At 43.4% G+C, this 20,870-nt stretch overlaps 1 protein-coding gene across 1 annotated transcript in view; it reads left to right on the forward strand.

Moving 5' to 3' along the window:
* The window catches only part of LOC137200966 (glutamate receptor ionotropic, NMDA 2B-like), a 121,525-nt gene that overhangs the window by 27,202 nt on the left and 73,453 nt on the right, over nt 1-20,870 (forward strand). The window contains exon 5 of the mRNA XM_067615729.1: nt 9,766-10,422. Coding sequence (XP_067471830.1) covers nt 9,766-10,422 — 657 coding nt within the window. The remainder of the gene's footprint in view (nt 1-9,765; nt 10,423-20,870) is intronic.

Genomic DNA, 20,870 nt, shown 5'->3' on the forward strand with positions numbered 1-20,870 from the left:
TTGTCAGTCTGAAGTGTTTAAGTATCTTTGTGTCTATAGGAGACTTGATATGCAAAAATAAACAGCTGATGGAAGATGGGTAGCACCAGACATGTGTGTCCACAAAGATACACAATGTGGACAAACACGCACACACCCACCACCTGAGACTAGACAAAACAGTTTTCACTCTGATATGACTCCTGGCATGATGGAAGTGTGTGGACGAGCAAGTTGATCTTGTATTATCCTTGTGTGTGTATGTGTGTGTGTGACTCCCTCAGCTGCAGTACCAGCACATTATCAAACAGCTGCAGGTGGTTTTACCCGTTCAGCAGCTGCCACATCTGAGGAAACGATGAGAAAATGGTTCACATTGTGACTGTGTCTGCCCAGTAAATTAGCCAAGTGAGTCTGGGGCTCTGGTGTTACCATACTCTTCCCCTCGCGCTCTGCTGTCTCCTATGGGAGCATCCTTGGGCTGTGTAAAGGCTCACTGGGCAGCACTGTGGCCAGGAACAGCTGCTGAGAGATCTGCATTGTGATTACTCAGTTGAGGGCAATATTTTAATATCAAACATGTCTTTGTAAGATTAGACACCTATCCTTTCAGAATAGTTGTAAAAGTGACTGTTCATTGCAATGCAAAAAGAAAACCAATGTCGGCCATCTTGCAGACATCTTGCATGATTGGACAAAACTCATACAATGCAAAATTGGTGTTTCATTGAGCACTTGCTTCAGGTGCACAAATATAACCTGACAACAGGGCCAGAGTCACCTTAGAGGAAATGATTCTGCAGGATAGGGATGGAATGAACCTCTGATACTTGATAATAAAGAGAAGCCCAATGAAGAGTAGTGTATTACATTATCAGGGCAAAGACTTGCAACAGATAGTTGTGTACCTTATTCCCAGGAAGTGCTGCATTATCTTGTGGAAGGCCACAGGACCATAGATTAAAGGGCAGTTTGGGTGCAGTCAAGTGTCCACAGAAGGAATAATTGAATTGCTGGGAAGTTTGAATAGTTGTGGGAAGCTGTAGAAGCCCATGAGTCTCTGGTTAAGTTGGGCCTTTAAAACAGTTCTCGGGTTCAGCATTTATAGTTTTTTTTTTCCTCTGCTTCTATAGTCACACAGAATGTTGGCTGGAGGCCAGCTGTAATGATCTATGATCATCATAATTTTATTGATTCATTAAGGATGGCCACTTCATACTATCTTGTTATTGGGGAAAGCAGCAAGATTTGTCTAAGGTCTTACCTTACATCGCATCCAACATCGCAATATGATCTACAGACTGTTAAAGCTTTGTGCCAACAAGTATGACCCTGTTTACACTTGGTTTTAAAATGCATGTTGGGCAGAGTCCAAAATGAATTTTTTCATCTACCAGCCAAGGTGGCTGGTAGATGAAAAAATTACTGGCCAGACTGATTTTTTTTTACGAGCCAAAATGATAAATTGCTTTTTACTATTGCAATTTGCTATTATTACTATTTATCATGTCATCTTGGTCTCATATACAATTGCTAATCAATATTATAGTATCACAGTAATGTAAAGACTACAGCAGCATAAGCAATAAGAAAATCCATTGGCATGAGTCTCAGTGATGATTTAATTACTAATTTGCATCTCAATTGAATGCCAAATTTACCAGAAGGATCATGCAAAATACTTTTAATTATTGAATTATTAATTATTTACTACTTGTACATCATATGTGTGGCAACAAGCAACACTTTATTGAGCTATTTTGATGTTTGAATGGGGTTCGGCAGGACATTCAGGGTAACAGCGACATTCATATAATATAGCCAAGTTAACCCTCCAAGCTAACGTGTGCTAACGCATGCTAACTATGCTAACGATAAATTGGAAATGTACAACTACATTTTTTGCCACCACTAGATATGAAACAAAAGCTAGAAACCATATCATATTAAGTTGCTGTAAGTTGTAAATTCGCCACTTCTAAGCAGAAGGCAGAAGATAACATTATCTCTGCCTGACAAGCCCAGGCAGCTCTCCCGCTCCTACCACCGTCTCCTCGGCCTGCCGCTGGGTGTGCAGCGCTATCTTCTTCTTTTTTCCATTTTATGGCGGGTGGCAACCAGCGTTAAGGTGCATCACTGCCACCTACTATGCTGGAGTTTGTGCTGGAGTGTGAACCAGTTATCTACCCCCATAAACAAACACAGCGAACCAGCAACTTTGTGTAGGAAATTCATTTTTTCCACTGGCCAGAGTGGCAGATGGATTGGGATCACAAGTGGACAGCGCTAAATACAAGTGTAAACAACCACCAAGATGCATTGTGATCCAATCACTCAAACCACTTGCCAAGGTGGTCTGGGATGCATTTTCACACATATTGTTTGTAGTGTAAACACTAATGTGTCCTGATGCGTCCCTGACAAGGACATAACAGGAAAATATGTCATCAATGCAGGACGTGGTGGTGGTTTTGATCACAGTGTCAATCTCAATATTTGGAATAGCTCATGTGTATTAGTTCTTGAAACATTTTTGTTTTCTTAGCCAGCCCGTGCAGAACAAATTTGGTGCTTGTCTGGTGACAGACTGACGTAATAACTGTGTGCAGGGCCCTTTGCCCTTCTAGTGGAAGTGACATAGGCAGTAACGAAATCTGAACACAGGCGGTCAGCTGGACACCTTGGAGACACATGATAGACACAGGTGTGAACAGCGATGCGTCTCGGCTGTCCACTTGTGTTCAGATCACCGAAACGCATTGTAAAACCAAGTGTAAGCAGCCTCTTTGGATCAACTTCAGGTTGTCATATTAAGTCCACTCCTAACCAATTTCCTGTAAATGTTGGAACTCATAATACATTAAGTAATGGTTTTATAAATGCGCTCCCTGCCTGCCCGTACCTTCTGTTCTCCTGGCATCTTCCTGCACACTGCACTTTGTGATGGAACGACAGACTCCTTTGAACTCCTAATAACACTACAGCAGACAGAGATATACGAAGCATACCTTTATTACACTGTTTAATCTTTGTTTGCTTAAAAACTGGTAGCCCACTGCATGCCCAAATTTAATCAATTGCATCATTTTTGAAAATACGGGTATGCTCAATGAAAATATAAGTTGATGACAAAGTTTCAGAAACAACATTGCAACAGCAGGATTACAGACAAAATGTCGAACATCAATATCACACATACAGTATAAGACATATTATACTGTACATCAGAGTTGTCACATATCACTAGTACCATAAAATCTTGGCACACATAAGAACATCATCATGCCATCAATATAAGCAAATGTAAATCCCTGCATACTGCTCCTTTTCTTGTATGCCCTAGAGAATTTTATGTGAAAATAGGTTACCTACATATGTGCATATTAGGAAGAAACAAAAATTAAATGATATTAAGTCAATAGTTTGTTCCAGATGATGCCTGGAGCGTGTTTCGTTCTTCTGTCAGAGTCAAATGGAAAATAAAGTATAGTCCTGTGGATAATATTGATAAATGTTTCAGCAGAACTCCCTCTTTAAATATCACACACATCTTGTCTAGACTGAAATGGTTTAACACAGCGTGGACCGGCTCTGTAAATGGCTTGTCTGTGATTTGTGGAGGGAGTTGAGTTACAGTAGCTGGGCCCTGACTCTTCCTGTTCATTGTGGAAGCAGCAGACCCAGAGCAGTGGCATGGACAAGAAGGGGAGCTGTAGAGCTGTAAGGGACACACACACACACACACACACACACACACACACTGAACTTATAAATAAAGTAGGAATTGTGTGCAGAGGCGTAATCATAGACCCTATGCACAGGGAGTGACTGTGCCCCCCACCGCTTTCCTCCTGCCATAATTATTCCATACATGACAAACATCTGTACGTCTAATTATCCACAACTCACAATCTACATATTCATTTGCTGATGAGCCCGAAGTGACACTAAATCTGTCAAAATCTGTCTAGAAGTGATATTTCTGCTTCTGTCTGCATAGGACAAGTTTTAGTTGCTTGTAGCTTTTTACATTTAAAAAACATCTGATTTCTGAAACTATAAAAAATGAGCTAATACTGCAAACTATACTTAAATAGACAATTGAAGGTAACGGCAAGTGTTTCAGTTTTGGCCCTAGGTAGTCTGTTCCCTTCCTCAAACCCACCACGGTGCCATAGGTTGTTTGTGTGTGTGTGTGTGTGTGATCAGTCGCCCCCACGTCTCGCTGCTGTGTGGTCAAAGTGGTTGTCCAGGTAACGTTTTCTTTCATCACCTGTCAGCACTTGTTCTGGGTCAGGGCAAGGTGCCACCTGAGGGGTTTAGCCTTGAAACACAAAGAACGCACAATATGGTGCCAAACATCTCAACAACACGAGATTATCGCTGACAAAAATAATCACTATTTCGAGTCTTTTGCGAACGAACCTGCCCGAGCTGTCCCCGCAGAACGCTGAAAGCCACAGATGAAGTTTCTCCTCCTCGTCTGTTCATTCCTTATAATGAAATCACAAGCTAGCGCTGACAAAGGAATTATACTTGTAAGTAGCCTCAAGTGTGCGTGGGTTTGACGTAACGGGCAATTTTTCAAACTCCTGGTACTTATTCTGCTGCGGCTGCTGCTTCTGATACGTGAGCCGCTCATCATGACATTCTCATTTCAATTAAAAGGAGAAATGAAGCCACTACAGCACGCCTGACTTAGCGGTTAAGATAATGTACATGCACCAGAGAAGGTTTGAAACCATCCAGAGAGATATAGAGAGATAGTCTTTTCCGTGCCATCTTCTGCTGTCCTCCTAAATATCAAACCAGGCAATAAATGTGAAAAATTGCTAGTCGCCTTTGTCCTCCAGTTTTCATGCAAATAACACCATCGACAAACCTGACACTTACCACATAATGAGAAGAGGGCGATGAGAGAGTGCGAGCGCAAGAGAGAGATAAGTGGGAGAATTGAGAGGAAGCATTGTACATAAATAGAGTTAAAATGAAAGAAAGAGAAAGAGGGAATGAGGGGAGGAAGAGAGTGATGTGCGCCTCAATGTCCCCTCTTTCTGGAAATAGATACCATTATGCCAGTATATTGGTCCTAGAGCCTCAGTGAACATGTGATTGCGATGCCTGGCTGGTCTGCCTTGGTGAGGGGGCTGGTGAGTGGCTGCTTCAGAACATCATGTACAGACACAGGTCCAAACACATAATCACACACACACACACACACACACACACACCTTCCACCTCCACAGCAGGCTGCACAGACAGGCTGCATGAATATTCATCAGGGCAGTTTATAATGAGTTCACACATTAGACCAGCATTTCTTTCATATTCTCACGTATCGTAGGTTTGGCAGCGATTCCCTGTATCCAGCTGATTTCTCTTCTCATCAGTATGTGAGCAGTGACCCGCTCCGTGACCCAGTCACATCCCCAGGGCAGAGGGGATCTCCTTCTCAAAATGCTACCACGGACTGAAAAGTGCTTTTAATATTGTCATGTGCTGTCTGCGGTTGAATCAATTTCGAATCAAAACCATCTCAGCCAAAGATTAGCGCTAAGGTTACGTTTTGGTTTTTTTGTTGGCTTTCATTTGAACAAAAAACATAAATGTCAGTTCTAAAAATGCATCAGAGAAACCAAGCCACTGCTAGCACTGTTTACAACCTTTCAAACCGAAGTCATCAAATACACACACACACACACACGCACACGCATTCATTTTGCCCACCTCGCACAAACCATTCTCAGCAGTAATTCTCTCTGTCCTGTGTGGATTTATTACTGTGAGGGCAAAATAGGTTGTGATTGGAACAGAGTGCTGTTCGGTCACATGTATTAAACACAAAAGTTGAACACTATGGTGCCTGTTTGTTCACCTGTAAGGTCAGCCATGGTATGTTAATTGACTGGCAAGCTAATTTTCCTGATTGTTTATGCAGTTAGTGTTTGTTCCATACACTGGCCACCTGCCCCGTAATAGTTGGTCTGCATTGACACATGCAGAAATATGCTGTGGGCTCCCTGCTAGTCATAATTGTTGGATTTATAGCTGATAAAAATAAAAAAATAAAAAAACAGGAGAGCCAGTTACAGAGCTGTAATATCTGCTTCAGGCCTCATATACCCTGCTCTGTCAACTTTCCACCACAACAATATGAGCCATGTTGGCCTTGACATTCATTAATGACTATTACCCTGTTTATTGTCCATTTGGGCCCACTTAGTACCTGGTTTTGTCTGGTTGGGTTACTACCTGAAACACTGTGTTCTTACCTAATTGGCCGATGCCTTGTTGCATCTGTACAGTAACAGAGGCTGAAGCTGTCATAACCAGGCAACAGGGACTGAAGCACCAAAAGAAGAAATGTACTGTTCCTTAATCCTGCTGTATTAGTAGAAATATTTTCTGCATTTGAAAGCAAACATAGCTTCATATCCTGTAAGAATAAGTCACCAATATTTAGTCATCATACTGTAGGCTTTTGAGTTATGTGAGCAGGAATTTATGTGTTTACCACATGTCTTGCAGTCTCTTGGAAACCGTAATGTTCAACTGAAACAAACTCAGGGGAACAAAAAATGAAAGGTAATCTACACTATTTCTGTAACTAATCATTATTTTAATGAATTATTATTATTTTTTGTCTTCTCCTTTCATAAAATTAAGCAATTATCTGATTATCAAACTAGTTTTTCGATTGAAATTAATCGCAAATTATTCTATTGTACTCTTTTCTTTGTGAAAAAAAGAATAACATATACATATGTTATATACATATGTTATCTAGATCACAAAGAAAAGAATACAATGTGTTGTATGTAGTAAAATAAATCATTATTACAGGAGTTTGAGGGGCTACAAGATCAACAAGGCCAACATTCTCCTGCTAATAAGAAATACGCACAAAATACTAAAGAATAAGATGAAAGTGTGTTCAGATGTTTCTCTTTACACATTTTTTCTTCCACATTTTAAATAAGTGTATGCACACATTAAATAAACAACTTTTCCATTGTTAAATATGTTTGTGCACGTGCATTCACAAAACTTTCCCTATTAAAACAAAAAAGCATGAAAGTGTGTGTGTGTGTGTGTGAGGTGGGGGGGTTTGGACCTCAGGGGTCTTGGGCTGGTGAAGGCTATCTGCAGCCCACCCGTGTGTAACTGATACGGCTGCTGTGTGCGTTGGTGTGGCTAATAGAGCAAATGGTGGGTGAGAGGCGAGGGCTGGCTGACGGGGAAATGGGGTCATTTAGTGTCATAACCTTGCTTGTGTAATCTACAGTTTAATACATGCCTTTTGTGTTTCTTTATGAGACATTCTTTGACTCACTATGGGACTTTTTAATGGCCTAATTTTTCTGAATGATCATTGGAGTTACACAGTGCGTTGGCTAATATAATCTCTACCCTGGGGGGGTGTGTGTGTGTGTGTCTGTCGACTGCCGGTGTGTGTGTGTGCGTGCGGCTGCAGGCTACTGTGTGTGTGTGTGACAGGGAGAGATGGGGGAGAGCGAGATGGTGAGTTGGGTGTGTATGCATGAAGAAGAGTGTGTTTTGTGTTTGTGTGTGTGTGTGTGTGTGTGTGTGTGTGTGTGTGTGTGTGTTCACGTGTAAAATGTGTCGGACGTCTCTATGCTAATGTGTGCGTTAGAGGAATTGGTGTGTAAAAATACGCCCACTGCAAGGATGCACAGCAGAGTGAGCGGTACGCCGGACTACATCACTGCATTTACATGATCAATGCTTATTGCGAAACGTGCGTGTGTGCGCTTGTGTATCTCTGTGTCCATCAACTGTGTCTGTATGTGTGCGCATGTAGGCCTATTTTAATTGTTGCCATGGAAACAGAGTGCTGCCAGAGAAGTCCAGATTCAAAGAGGGCATGTCTCTCTCTCTCTCTCTCTCTCTCTCTCTCTCTATCTCTGTCTCACTCTGTAACTCTCTCTCCTCCTCTCTGTCTTTCTTCCTGTTCCTCCTCTCCCATCCCTTCTTCCTCGTCTCTTGTCTTCTGTCGCTCCATTCTTCTTCTTCTCTTCATGTGTCCTCCTCTCTGCTTTCTTTCATCTTTCTTGCGTCTCACCAAGGTCCTCCTTGGTTTTACACTCTCTGTCTTTCTCTTGTTTCCTCCCACTCCCCCCCTCCTCCTTTTCTGTCTCCTCATGCCTCTTATCATCCCTCCCTCATTCCTTCCCTCTCGCCTCTCCATCCTTCCTGGAGTGTGGTGTGCAATTGACTATTAACACAGGGACCTGTAATTAGAGCTGACGAACCTCCAGCAATTAGTTTTCCCTAAAGAAGTTGTTCTGTCATCTCCGCATACATCCCTTTATCCCTCTCTCAATCTCCTCCGTGCTTTTTCTGTCCTCTCTGTCATTTCCTGTCTTATTAGCTGTCAGCTTCGCGGGGTGGTTATTGTTTTTGTTTTTTTGTTCTTCTTTGTACCTTCCATCTGCCTTGTTAAAGGCAGTCATGTATGAGATATACACACAATACACCACTCAGAACAAGTTTATGAGCAACTACACCCCCACCGTCCTGGTTATCTCTGCCCACAAAACCAGAGTGAACATCTATTCCCACCGACGGCACACCTACACAGACTATATGCTGTTAAACTCAAGAGGACACATGCCCTCCCACACACTCAGATGTAAACATACAGAGCACATACATCTTTCTCAGAGAGGTGACGGTGTCTTTTTCATGTCTGCCTGTTTCTACAGCTGTGTTGCTGTTTTCCCACCTTGCTGCCGTCATCTCTTTCCTCCTCCGTCTTCTCTAGGATCTTGCTTATTTCCTCTCTCCCCTCTCTCTTTTTGCCTTTTTCACCGGCCCACCTGCACCCCCCCCAACCTGCACCCCCATTAATGAAAAGTTCTATAAATAAGCACAGAGAGCAGGGAGTCCGAGAGAGAGAGACAGATACGGTCAAGTAGAACATTGGAGGGAGGTGGAAGGATGGAGGGATGGACAGCAAGCAACTGTGAGTGCTAAACTAGGCCAATAGGGGTTGAAGGAGGGAGGAGGGGAGGGTATCATATCAAAGCCTTGCGAGTGGCTCCGAGCATCTCCGCCGTCAATCACTTAATCAATTTCAGCGTCAGTCAGTTTGTCTGCGTCTCGGGTTGGTATGTCACTCATCTCGCTCCAGACAGTTTGTCAGTCAGTCGGAGTTGGCGTCTTCGCCTCCATCTGCCCTTTCTCTCTGTACGACTTCTTCCCTCCTTCCTTCCCTCTGTTGCTCTTTTCCTCGCTTCTCCCCCAGTCAAGAAGCCAGCATCTCATCTGGAGGGAGAGTTTATATCCTCCATAATAGATACCATAATGCTTCTTCAGAACATTCCACATGAATTATTGATCGGTGTGAGATTATATGTAAACCGTATGCCATCATACCATGTATCTGTGTGTGTTTATGCACTATTTATGTGTGTCAAGTGTGACCTCTTCTCTCATCCCTCATTGTGTGTTTAAAGCCTGGTATTCCACAAGGTTTCCCTCTCTTCCTTCATCCTCTCCCTTCAGTGCCCCATTTCTGTGGACTGACATTGATATCCACTGATTCATATGTTGCATGTAGCCTCTCGGCAATTCACTTGATTCAATCAATGTTGCATGGTGCTATGTTAACCTCTATCTCCTTCTCTCCATCTCCTGCTCTCCCTTTTTTATCTTTATTTTCTCTCTTGTTATCTTGCTTTATCAAATCTCTGCCTACCCCACTTTTTTTTTTCTTTTTTCTCTCTATCTCCATCTCTTTCTGTTCCACCTCCTTCTCTCCAGGTATTACTCTCCCACTCCTCCACCATGCCTGTCTGCGGCTGTCGCAGCCCCTCCCCCCCTCACGGCCACGCTGGGGCCTCCTCCTCCGCCCCCTCGGTCGCCCAGGAGCAAGAGATGCGAGTACGACCCCGACATCCACCCCCGCCTCCGTCCCTCCACCGCCGCACCAGCGCCTCTCTCTGCCTCTCCTTTCTGCTGCTGCTGCTCTGCCTTCTCCACTTGCCCCCGGCCTGCCACTCACGGAGAGAAAAGGGAGGGGGAGGGGGCGGTGGCGGTGGCGGCGGTGGCGGTCACTACATCCCGATCCCTCAGCCCCCTCCCCACCACATGGCCCTGCCCAACATCCTGCGCGGCCTCAGCATCGCCGTTGTCCTTGTGGGCAACTTCAGCGAGGTGGCGCTGGCCGGGGCCCGGGAGAAGGAGGACTTCCTCCACATGGCGCCCAACGTGGAGGTGCTGACCATGAATGAGACGGACCCTAAAAGCATCATCAAAAGCATCTGTGACCTAATGACGGAGCACTGGCTGCAGGGTGTGGTGTTTGGGGATGACACCGACCAGGAGGCCATCGCCCAGATCCTGGACTTCATTTCAGCCCAGACCCATATCCCCATCCTGGGAGTTCGCGGAGGCTCCTCCATGATCATGGCTGCCAAGGTAGGAAACTCAAAGTCTTTACTCAGCAAAACTGCACTGATTTCCAAATAGTACAGGTTGTCCCCGTGTTAAAGTGCTGAAATATAAATAGAGGCTCAACTTGGAAACAGTGAATGGAAAGTGTTGGTCAGCACTGATAAATGTAGTGTCCTGCACTTACCTGTGATAACTGGCACCGCATAAAATGTTCAATTACAAAATTATTCCAAACCACACTTAATACGGCTCTATTTTGATTGTTTAGTCTTGTTATTTAAAGTCCAGCACTGATAACACACTGACTTATTAAATTGCAGCTGTAGTGCAGTAAGACTTGCAGGTCCAGTCCTCTCTACAACCTCTAGTCTCTGCTGAATTACATTTCGATTGGCTGCACTTTGCTGTCAATCACTACTCTATTGCTGTCATTCCTGTGAAATCTTGTCACAGATAGATTACGTCACCATACACAACTATTTTTTTTTCATCAAGAAAAGATGGATTTAAAGACTCTAGACATGGCTACACATCTGAAACTACTGCAGCAGTTTTGCTATGTAGGTATCTAAATGGTATCAGTGTTTTGGCATGTCTGCCATATTCTCCTTTGGGATTTGTACGCACATTTGCACCGATCTTTACTACATTGTCCTCTAGCCTGCCCAAAACAGAGAAGCCATTTTGACTGGTTTGACTGATTGAGGGTTTTTCGTCTCATCCCCTACCACCATACTGCATCAGTATTAACTCCAGACAGACAGGCAGGGTAAGCTTGGTGTCTGACTTGAAAGACAAACTGCCAACAGTGCTGATGCCAGTGACAGGATCAGCTGGAGATTGCACCAGAACAGAGAGCTAGATCTCTGCTTATTTACTAGTCCTTGCCTAATGGGATAAAGCAATCTGCTGCTGCTTTATCTGTGTCCGCCTGGGATCTGGGCTTGGACCCCTTTCCACAAAATCATCTCATTCATTTGGTACTTTGTGCTCAAATCCAGCTGCATTAAATAATAACCAGTTAAAGGAAAAGCTATACTTAATGCGGCTTCCATGCAGGGACACTTTGAAAAGTGAAACCTTTATTAAAACAGTTGCCTCTTTTGTTGAGAACTTGCTGGTCGCTGTTGGGGCCTCATAGAGTCTGACAGTCTTATCTCAGCCATCTCCGCCTCTACGTCACCGTCCTCCAGTTTGTCTGCTGACCTTCTGGTGTCAACAGGTCGTTGTACCAGCAGAGACATGAGTTGCAGTGACACGGCGAGGCCAGAGGCCACCACTGAAGCTCTTCTCTCTGTTCCTTCTCATTAGAGCGCCAAGGAGAGAAATGGCAGGGAACCGTCCACTCCCATTTAAAACTGTGCTCTTCCAAGCACACATACAAAGAATGCTGCACAGTATCCACATTTTTCTCACAGTACAGTCTTAATACACGCACACACTTTCTTAAATTTCCATTCTCTCTGGCCCATGTCTCTTTAACCCCCAACCCCAATAACAGTATGTCCTAAAAACATATAAATCTTTTAAGAGCGCTCCAGGCTCATGGATGGCTACATTACATGAGAGAATTTATGTTTGTGTTTTATTGCAGGGATGTAGGAGGAGGAGGGAAAAGGGAAGAAATGTGTGTGTGTGTGTGTGTGTAGGGGGGGGATGTTGAGGAATGCATGTGTGTGCATGTGTGTGTGTGGGGATAGTATCATTCATTAAGCACACGTGCCCTAAGTGCACCAGGCAGCAGGAAAAAGCAGTGTTTTGTGGCAGAGGTTTAAATGGATTTCCCCGGCCACAAGCCAGAGCCTGCCTCTCTTGAGAGCTTCCTCCTGGCTGCACCGGGACCCAGGAGAGTGAGGACGGGGCTGCGCTAAAGGCTCAGTCTCCAAACGGATTTGTGTCTGCCTAATGGTCTGAGACAATGAAGTGGCAAAAATACGATACACAGGGATCAGAAGGCGGGAGAGAGAGAGAGAGAGAGACATGGGGGAAGTGGAGAAATTGAGATAGTGAGGATGAGATTGGGTGGAAGAAATTCTACTTTGAGTGAAAGCAGGTAGGGGAGGAGAAGTTAAAGACAGGCAGGGACTGTTTTAGGGGTTTCGGTCAAGCCGGTGCAGATCAGCTGTGGCTGCCTTTAGAGGTGATGGAGGGTGGAGGACAAAGGCTGAGTCAACAGCAGAAGAGGAGACAGAGTTTGACACAGTTCAGGCCGGGAGGAAAGGAAAGAGACAGGAGGGAGACTGGAGAGAGATGAAGAGAGAAGAGGACAGAGTAAGGAGAGAAAACTTTTCTTCTATATGGATAGCAGAGATGGGGGGAAAAAGCGATAGAAAGTAATTGTGGAAGATAGAATGAAAGATCGAGTTATAGAGCTTAAGAAAAATTGAGGAAGGAGGGGTTTTTTTTATTCTGAGTGAGTGTCTCAAGGAAATGGAGAAAGTTTGGGAAATAGGGATTGCAATATGAGGTGTTTATCTTGCAGCCTCACACACACACACACACACACGCGAGCGCACAGCCATCAAGATTGAAGGCCAAATGCTGCTATTACAGTTGGCAAGACAACCCCTCCTTTTTCATTACACATCCAAGGAAGGATGATAACAGGGAGCAACACAGACGGCGAAGGATACAGCATTTAGATTTTTAGTGCAGGCAGAATAGCAAAAGAATTTGGAGGAACAGTACAAGATAATTCCATAAAATGTATCCTCTGGAGTGGACTGCCATGTGAAGAGTCAAACTGAATCAGGATAACATTTTTCTGCTCACATATGCATCTACAAGGAGTGTTGCTTTGTGTTTGTGGTGATGAAGCACAAAGATAAGCACAGCATTGTGTGCCAATAGGAGATCCAGTCCTCCATCCAGTCCAGTATCATACCCAAGTCTTTCTCTCAATCAGCCTTATGACTCTGTGGCATCTGTAATGAGAACAAAACTGTGTTTTTTAGAACAATTCCTCTTGGGGATAGCAAAACTGCAGCAGTAACTCAGGACTAAAAATTGGCAGCACAGCTACTACAGAGGTTGCATCTCTACATACAGTTTGCTGGTGGGATGTGGCTATGTGCTGTAGTTACTACTAGTGCAGAGGAAAAAAGTGAACTTGTGTATAAGCTTGAAAGTTAAATAGATGAGGAAGGCAGGCAGCTCCAGTATTAACAAGGAATGAAGAAGAAGGCGGAGGAGGAGAGAGATGGATGGAGGCAAAGGCCACTCACATCTATATCAATGAATAAGATCAGTGAGGGAGGGTTGGGCGGTAAGTAAGAGGATGAGTGCACTGAGTGCATGGCCGCATGGCTGAGGAAGAGAGAAGGAGAGAGACGGAGAGAGAGAGAGAGAGAGAGAGAGAGGGAAAGGCAGAGTGACATAGAGCGTGTGTTTGCAGGGAGTGCAGCAGCAGGTGTATGGCCATCTATCCAACATAGCCGATGTTACATGAAAAAGAGAAGCTGCCTCCTTGCTGAGGAAATTGCAGCCTAAATGGAGGAGGAATGAAGGAGGAGAGAAAGATGGATAGAGTGCAGCTGTACCCACATCTGTGAAAGACAGGACAAGATAAAGGAGGAGGAGGAGACAGAGAAGAGAGAGGAGACGCATCCAAACAGTTTAAGCGCGTGTGTGTGTGCGTGTCCTTGTGCATCCGCGTGTGCGTTTATGCGAATTTGTGTACATTGTTACCTAGCCAACATGGCTGTAGTTGCCAGTCTTTTGTCTGTAGTGGTTTCCAGCACCACCCTGCTTGTTGTCCCTCTAAAGTGTCTGTTGGACCGCAGTAATCAGTATGATCTAAAGCTTTGGCTAATGCTCATATTATCAAGACATGGAGAGCCATTTTCCTCAGCTTGTCTAGAAGGTATGGCTTTGTAGTGGTACAAATAGCTGTAGTTGTCGCTGATCACCCCAGGGCCACCACATAATACGAACAGCGAGCTAATCTATGAGTGGAGGCTGCTGGTGCTGTAGATTAGGAGAGAGATAGCATCCTCTCCTGCATAGGATTTAAATGTATGATCGTCAGCAATTAATGAAAAAAAAAAAGAGAAAGCAGCCAACCCTGATGACCTGAGGGAAACGATAATATAATATGAATAACATTTTCACACATGCAAAACGTACGCAGGCAGACGCATAAAAACAGGCACACGCCCACACACGCTTTCATAAATATACGGAAAGACGTGTGTTACAAGGGCAATTAATGTATGAATATTAAATAGGTTGCTCTGTAATGGAAGAATCGCTATACAAGATCCACAGCTAGCTGCTGCAGCTGCTGCAACATCACCATCACATTTGTCTTTTCTCGAGGCTTTAACACAACTCCTGCACACACACACACATACACGTACTGACATAAACGCACACTCATGCACTCCTACACACAAACAAATCTGTTCCCTGCCATCTTTTGTGTAACTGGCAGGCTTCTGGTGGAACAAAACAGCAGGATGTGATCAATTAACTTTTGCCCAAATAATTCAGGCTTTTCATCGTTTCCAATGTGGTCGTTTGCCTGTGGGTGTCCGAGCCTTTTGTAAGAAGAGAGAGCGATTTTGTGTCATCTGTCTCTGTGTGTGTGTGTGTGTGTGTGTGTGTGTGTGTGTGTACATGTGCGCTAATTCTTCAGAGGAAACGGGCTCTATGATAGGAGTGTTGAATTGGTGTTGAACTGTGTCCAAGGATAATTGTTGAGTAGTGTGTGTGTGTGTGTGTGTGTGTGTGTGTGTGCGTGCGCAAGCAAAGTGAGCATTTAATCACAGCTCAGAGGTGAATTCAGAGGAGCAATTAATGTCTGTACCTCGTTTTGTTCCGTCTTGTCCTCTGTATTTATGTTAACCCTACATTTAGGGGGAATAGTCCTTTTTTAAATTTTTCACAAAGAAAGCGACTTGTTTAGTCATCATTTCCTGTTTGAGGTACACTCAGCATGTCCTCTCGGGGGTTTTAGTCCAGCGGGTTGAACATAAATGCGCCCACATTTATATTCCCAATTAATGTCCTACAATAGCACCTATTGTTGCTGTAATCACTGAGGTCCTGTACTCTATTAATGTAATGTGTTGTTCGGCTTGGCAGCACCGTGTCCTTGCTAAAAACATAGACGCAATTAGGAGCATTTGTAAATGATGAGAGAATTAAAAGCGAGTGTTCCTCTGCCTGATGTCTCTCTCAGTGTTCCTCTCTTTCACTTTTTATTTCTCTTCCTTTTTTTTTTTCTGTCTCTTTCACATCTCTCTCCCCTAATTATTTAGTTCATTCATGGGTTTTGTTGTGTCCGGCAGAGCACTGTAAACCCCATGTAACAGCTTTCTGATCTATCCTTTCATCCCGGATATGTTCTCTTTCCTTTTTATTTGCTGCTCCCTTTGTCCGGTTTTGTTCCTGGGTGCTTCTCTTTAATGCTTTTTACTGTCTGTGTGTCTAGCTCTCTCTATTATGCAGCTGTGTTTGACTGGAGATGACAGATTGACCTGGAAATTTCCTTATATGGAACTTTTCAGACCCTGCATATATCCTGAGTTTGAATCTAGTTTCTTTTACCAACTGCACAAAATAAAATGTTTATTGAACACATAAAACCCCCCAAAAATAAAACATTTTGATTTTTTTTTTTGTTAAAATTGTATTAAAGTCTGGATGCTTTGTTCTCCACAAACACCGATATGTCTTTCTTTATCCAACTTGCTGTTTGTCATTATTTTAACACAGCAGTTTTTCAAAATGGAGGATAATGCAGTGGCTCATGTCTACTGAGGTGGTGACACATCATGATTGGCAGCTCTGCTAGCTCCACCTAAAGGGACACATTTCAGCTCAGAGAGATACATCCACGTCTGCAGAGACACTGTGCAGCGTGGCTCAGTGTAAATGCCCCACTACTAGTCGCCTCTTACCTTCTTATTGTCCTGGTTTAGAAAATGTGACAACCCACTGTGTGTGTTCCCCTTTTCTAGAGAGAGAACGATCGAGAGGAAGAGGGAGGGAGAGAGAGAGAGAAAGAGGTAGTGAAAAATATCGAGAGTCCTAAATTTATGTGTCCTATTTTCCAACCCTGTTGGTCTCAATTTACTCCGTCCATTTAGAATGTGGCCATTTTTAAACTCACCCCGTAACTTTTTTTCTGTACCTCGCCCTCCCTCAGCTGCATCACTTTCACTCATTCCATCTCAAATGCTGTTTCTCTCCTCTGCTGTCACTTAACGTCGTAGAGCGAGAGATTGCTCCCATACAGCAGATTAACACAGGCAGTATGTGTTCTTCTGGAGGATTAGAGAAAACATTAGAACATTTTCAAAATGAGATAGCTGTCATTAAAATAAACTTAGTTATACACAAAATGAGTGATAGAAAAAAAATGAAAATGGAACAACTGTATTCATATTTGTCTAAAATGTTTCTCCCTCTGTGTGTCACTTACATCTTTTGCACTATTTTGTGTATTCTTTGGTTTCCTCTACGTCATTCTCCTCCATCCACCTGCCCCCTTTTTATTCCTGTGTTTTCTTATTCTCTCTTTCTTTTGCCACATCTTTCCTTGCTTCTTTCTCTCTTTATGACTGTGGCTGTCTGGCAAGGTCTGGTTCATCTTGTGGCAGCTCACAGGAGGCAGACAGACGGATTTACAGCAGATGTACAGGTGTTAATCCACCGTGCTCCCCCACCCACTCACCCCCATCCCTTCAACATATCCTCGGCCTCCCTCTGTGTTGCTCCCCCCTCCCCCTCCGCTCAGATGCCAGTAGAATATAATAAAAATGTGTCAGGAGTCATCCAGGTCCTGCAAACCTCACCCAACCGATGCACCTTCACCTCTGTTTTTTTTTTTCATCTCTGATTCAAGGCGTCGTCTCACTCCACTCCCCTCCTCCTCCTCTCCTCCTCCTCCTTGGCCTCTTTTCCTTCATTCTCACTCTGCGTCCCCTTGGTACAGGAGTAGCCACACTCTCCCCTCCATCCCAGCCCTCCACTCACGTCTCCTGACTCCCTCCGGACATGCCCTTACACCCCCCCCTTCTAACCTCCTCCCCTCCTCCTCTGTTTTTTCATTGCAACTAGCACCAGCCTCCTCTTCCTTCTTTCTATGCTCTCCTTTTCCTCACTCCCACCCCTCCTCATTTTTACCTCTCTTCCCTCCTGACTGTCTATCCCTCCCTTTTCCCACCTCACCCTACCTCTCCTAGCCACCCCCTCCACCACCACCACCACTACCACCAGGAACTACAAGCAGCTCCTCCTCCTTTTCATCCCCTCGCGGACCTTACACCAGCCCTTTGGTGGGACCCTTATTAGCTTTATCTCCACCTGCCTCCGCCCTGATTCAGAGGTGGAGAGGGAATGGACCTCTATCTATTCATAGGCTGAGATGAGTCAGTGCTTTAAAGCATGCAATATATAAGGAGAGGAGAGGAGATATGGACAGAAAAAGTTCACATTTCGGGCGCTGGTTAATTACACAGCCCTTACTGTAAAGGGATCAAAGACATGCCCTGCCCAACTGTCCTGTTACCAACCATCTCTCTTCTTCCTGTGGACGGGTGGTGAGATAGTCCTGTAAACAAACGGTCACAGATTCAGGCCTTACAGCACCCAGTGCGTTCCTGTGAAAACATAATTCAGCGAGACTTCACTTGGTCTTAACATGCTCACTCACTGTAGATTGGAGTGTCATTCAACTGTGATACAAGTAGCATTTTAACATCTATTAATCGCTGCTGTATTCATTCTGTTTCATTAATTACTGTAAACAAACTATCGCAGAAAAACTTGGCAGCGTCTGCATCTGATTTTAATAGTTTGTTCCACCAGGTCAGATTTGGCTGCAAATCTGCCAAAAATCTGTGGCACAAAACAAAAAGAGCGTTCTTGTTTTTCAATGCAAATGAAGCATTTTTACAGTGAAAGGCCAAAGAGAGGACGTGTTTCTCCACACAGAGATCATATGTCTTAATCATCCCTCAAATTAGTTTCAGGTAATTGTACCAGCTTATCACAATAATTCATCATTATATATTGATTTTAAAATACCATTGCACATTAAAGCACTTTAAAAATGGCAACAATATAAACAGGAATTGTAGCAGAAGAAAAGTAAACGCACAATGTTGCTGTTGCAATCACCCATCCTCTGTCCACAACGCATAAGTGATGGAGAGATGGAAACATATCAGGAACTGGAATTAGTTTATTAAAAGAAGTTATGATACTGACTGAATAACATTTTGAGAGGCCCCCATCTTTCCTTAAAGTACCACAATTATTATTATTGATTTATTTTGAACCATATATAAATTAATTTGAAGTATTATTACAGTAGGAGTTACTTTATCATGATACTCATGAATGTTCATGAGCGAAGTCATGCATGTTCACTACTTTAGACTTCTCTTATCATAAGGTTTTATGACAATGTACTAGAACAAAATCAAAGTGCTGTTGAATATGGTGCTGAGGGGAAATACCTGTGTACTCACTGAGACGTGAGGTCTGTTTGTTCAGTGTCACTTGGCACCAGAGCTTGCAAATGGAGAGGTAGAGTTTCAGATAGGAGGATGAATAAGTGAGTCACCCTGCTTGTCTGGTCACATCAGCGCACAAATACACAACTTCAGCCGGTCTATTCCACAAAGTGACTTTGAAATTAGCAGAGAAAAGAGAATACAGTGCAATATAAACAAAGAAAATAAAACGGAAGAAAACGGACCAAAGGAGGCTTTTAGATAATCCAACTAAGAGTCTGTGCATGCAAACAGCTGGTGCTGGCCGACATGGTCTATTCAATATCACATATTAATAGAATATTTATTATTATTAGATATATCACAATATAGCAAATATATGCATAAATCATGTATAAAATAATCAAATGAACTATGTCATGCAGTGGTCATGCATCAGACAAAACTCGTCACAAATGTGTAACCAAAACATGAATATGTATTTCCTCTAATAGTGGCCAAGCCTTTATTTACCTCAACTGCAGAGGGTACCAGGCCTTTAATGGAAGCAGGCTTATATTTTAGGCAGGCTTTATTATTTATTCCCTCTGTTTGATAAGTATATTTGCTCATATTTTAGAAGGAAGCCTCCTTGTTTTCTGATCTGTTTCCATTTGCTCTGTTAAATTTTTGTCACTGCATTAGCAGTAATCCACTCACTACATGTGGAACAATAATTCCAGTGCTTAAATTCCACCCGGAACGTTTTGGCAGCGCACCACTTGGTTGTAGCATGCAGGTAGCATGCTCATGGATGCCAGTGGAGCCAAGTTACCCTGGTTACCCTGGTTACCTATGCTCATGTAGTGTTGCTGCCATCATTGGTATTAAAATATGCACTGTTATCCCTGTATTTAAATGATATCATGTCTCCTCCGCCCCCTCCCTTCTCTGTGACGGACAGTTAGAGGGCTACACATGCACACATAGAACTGGTGTGCACATGATATCACAGGCACATGGACTTTATCCACCATTGTTTTGTCCCCAGCCTGTTTCCCCTTTATTTGTTCATGTCGACCACATCTCCGGCCACTATCAGAGACCCAGCTTTGTCTTTTATTTGAGGAAATATGGTACCTAATTTTAGTGTTTTAATTACAGTTTGCTTGGATTCATTAATATGTATGACAAAACTTTGTAAAACAATAACACATCATCCTAATAAAATTTCACTGTAAGCTGATAAATGAAAATATTTAATTATCACCCAGCTTTAGAAATCTGACAAATACACACATGGGAATTTTGTTTCAAGTATATTGCTCCCTCCACTTCTCTTTTACACCTCTAATGCTTTATTCAGTTAACATTGAACTTTTTTTTTTTAATCCTGTTTTACTTTGCTTCCATCACAGTTTGTCTCTCTCTTCAAATCTCTTTTTCTTTTTTCTGTCTCGCTGTTCGCCCTTGCTTTGTCTGTGCTCTGCCTCACCCGTGGCCTCCCATGTCAAATGTTACAAGCCCTGTATAAAAGGAAGAAGAAAGCAAAGGAAGGGAAGATGACCGAGGAAAAAAAATTAGGATAATGGAAGGAAAAGAGAGAGGGAAAGAAAGACAGAGAGAGAGGGATGGAAGGAGAAAAAGAAAAGGAGAGAGACGGTGAGAGAGGGAAGGAGGCAGGGATGTGGAAGAAGAAAGGCGTGAGTGAAGACCACAATGTGCTCGCTCAATTACTCACCAGTGCTGTGCCAAGCTGGCCCTCATCAGAACCACATGCTGTGATACACACACACACACACACACACACACACACACACACACACACACACACACAGTAGCTTATACATCAGACTAATATGTTCAGATGTGTTCCTGCCGACCTACAGCATGAAAATTATTCAACCTTAACACTATCTGTGCTGACTACGGACACACACACACAAACACTCGGACGTGATTACATAAACTCCACCGACCCTTCCTACTGTAAACACATGTATAGAAAAAAATATACCATCAACACGC

Source organism: Thunnus thynnus, chromosome 17 (genome assembly GCF_963924715.1).
Source record: "Thunnus thynnus chromosome 17, fThuThy2.1, whole genome shotgun sequence".
In the NCBI taxonomy this organism is placed as follows: domain Eukaryota; kingdom Metazoa; phylum Chordata; class Actinopteri; order Scombriformes; family Scombridae; genus Thunnus; species Thunnus thynnus.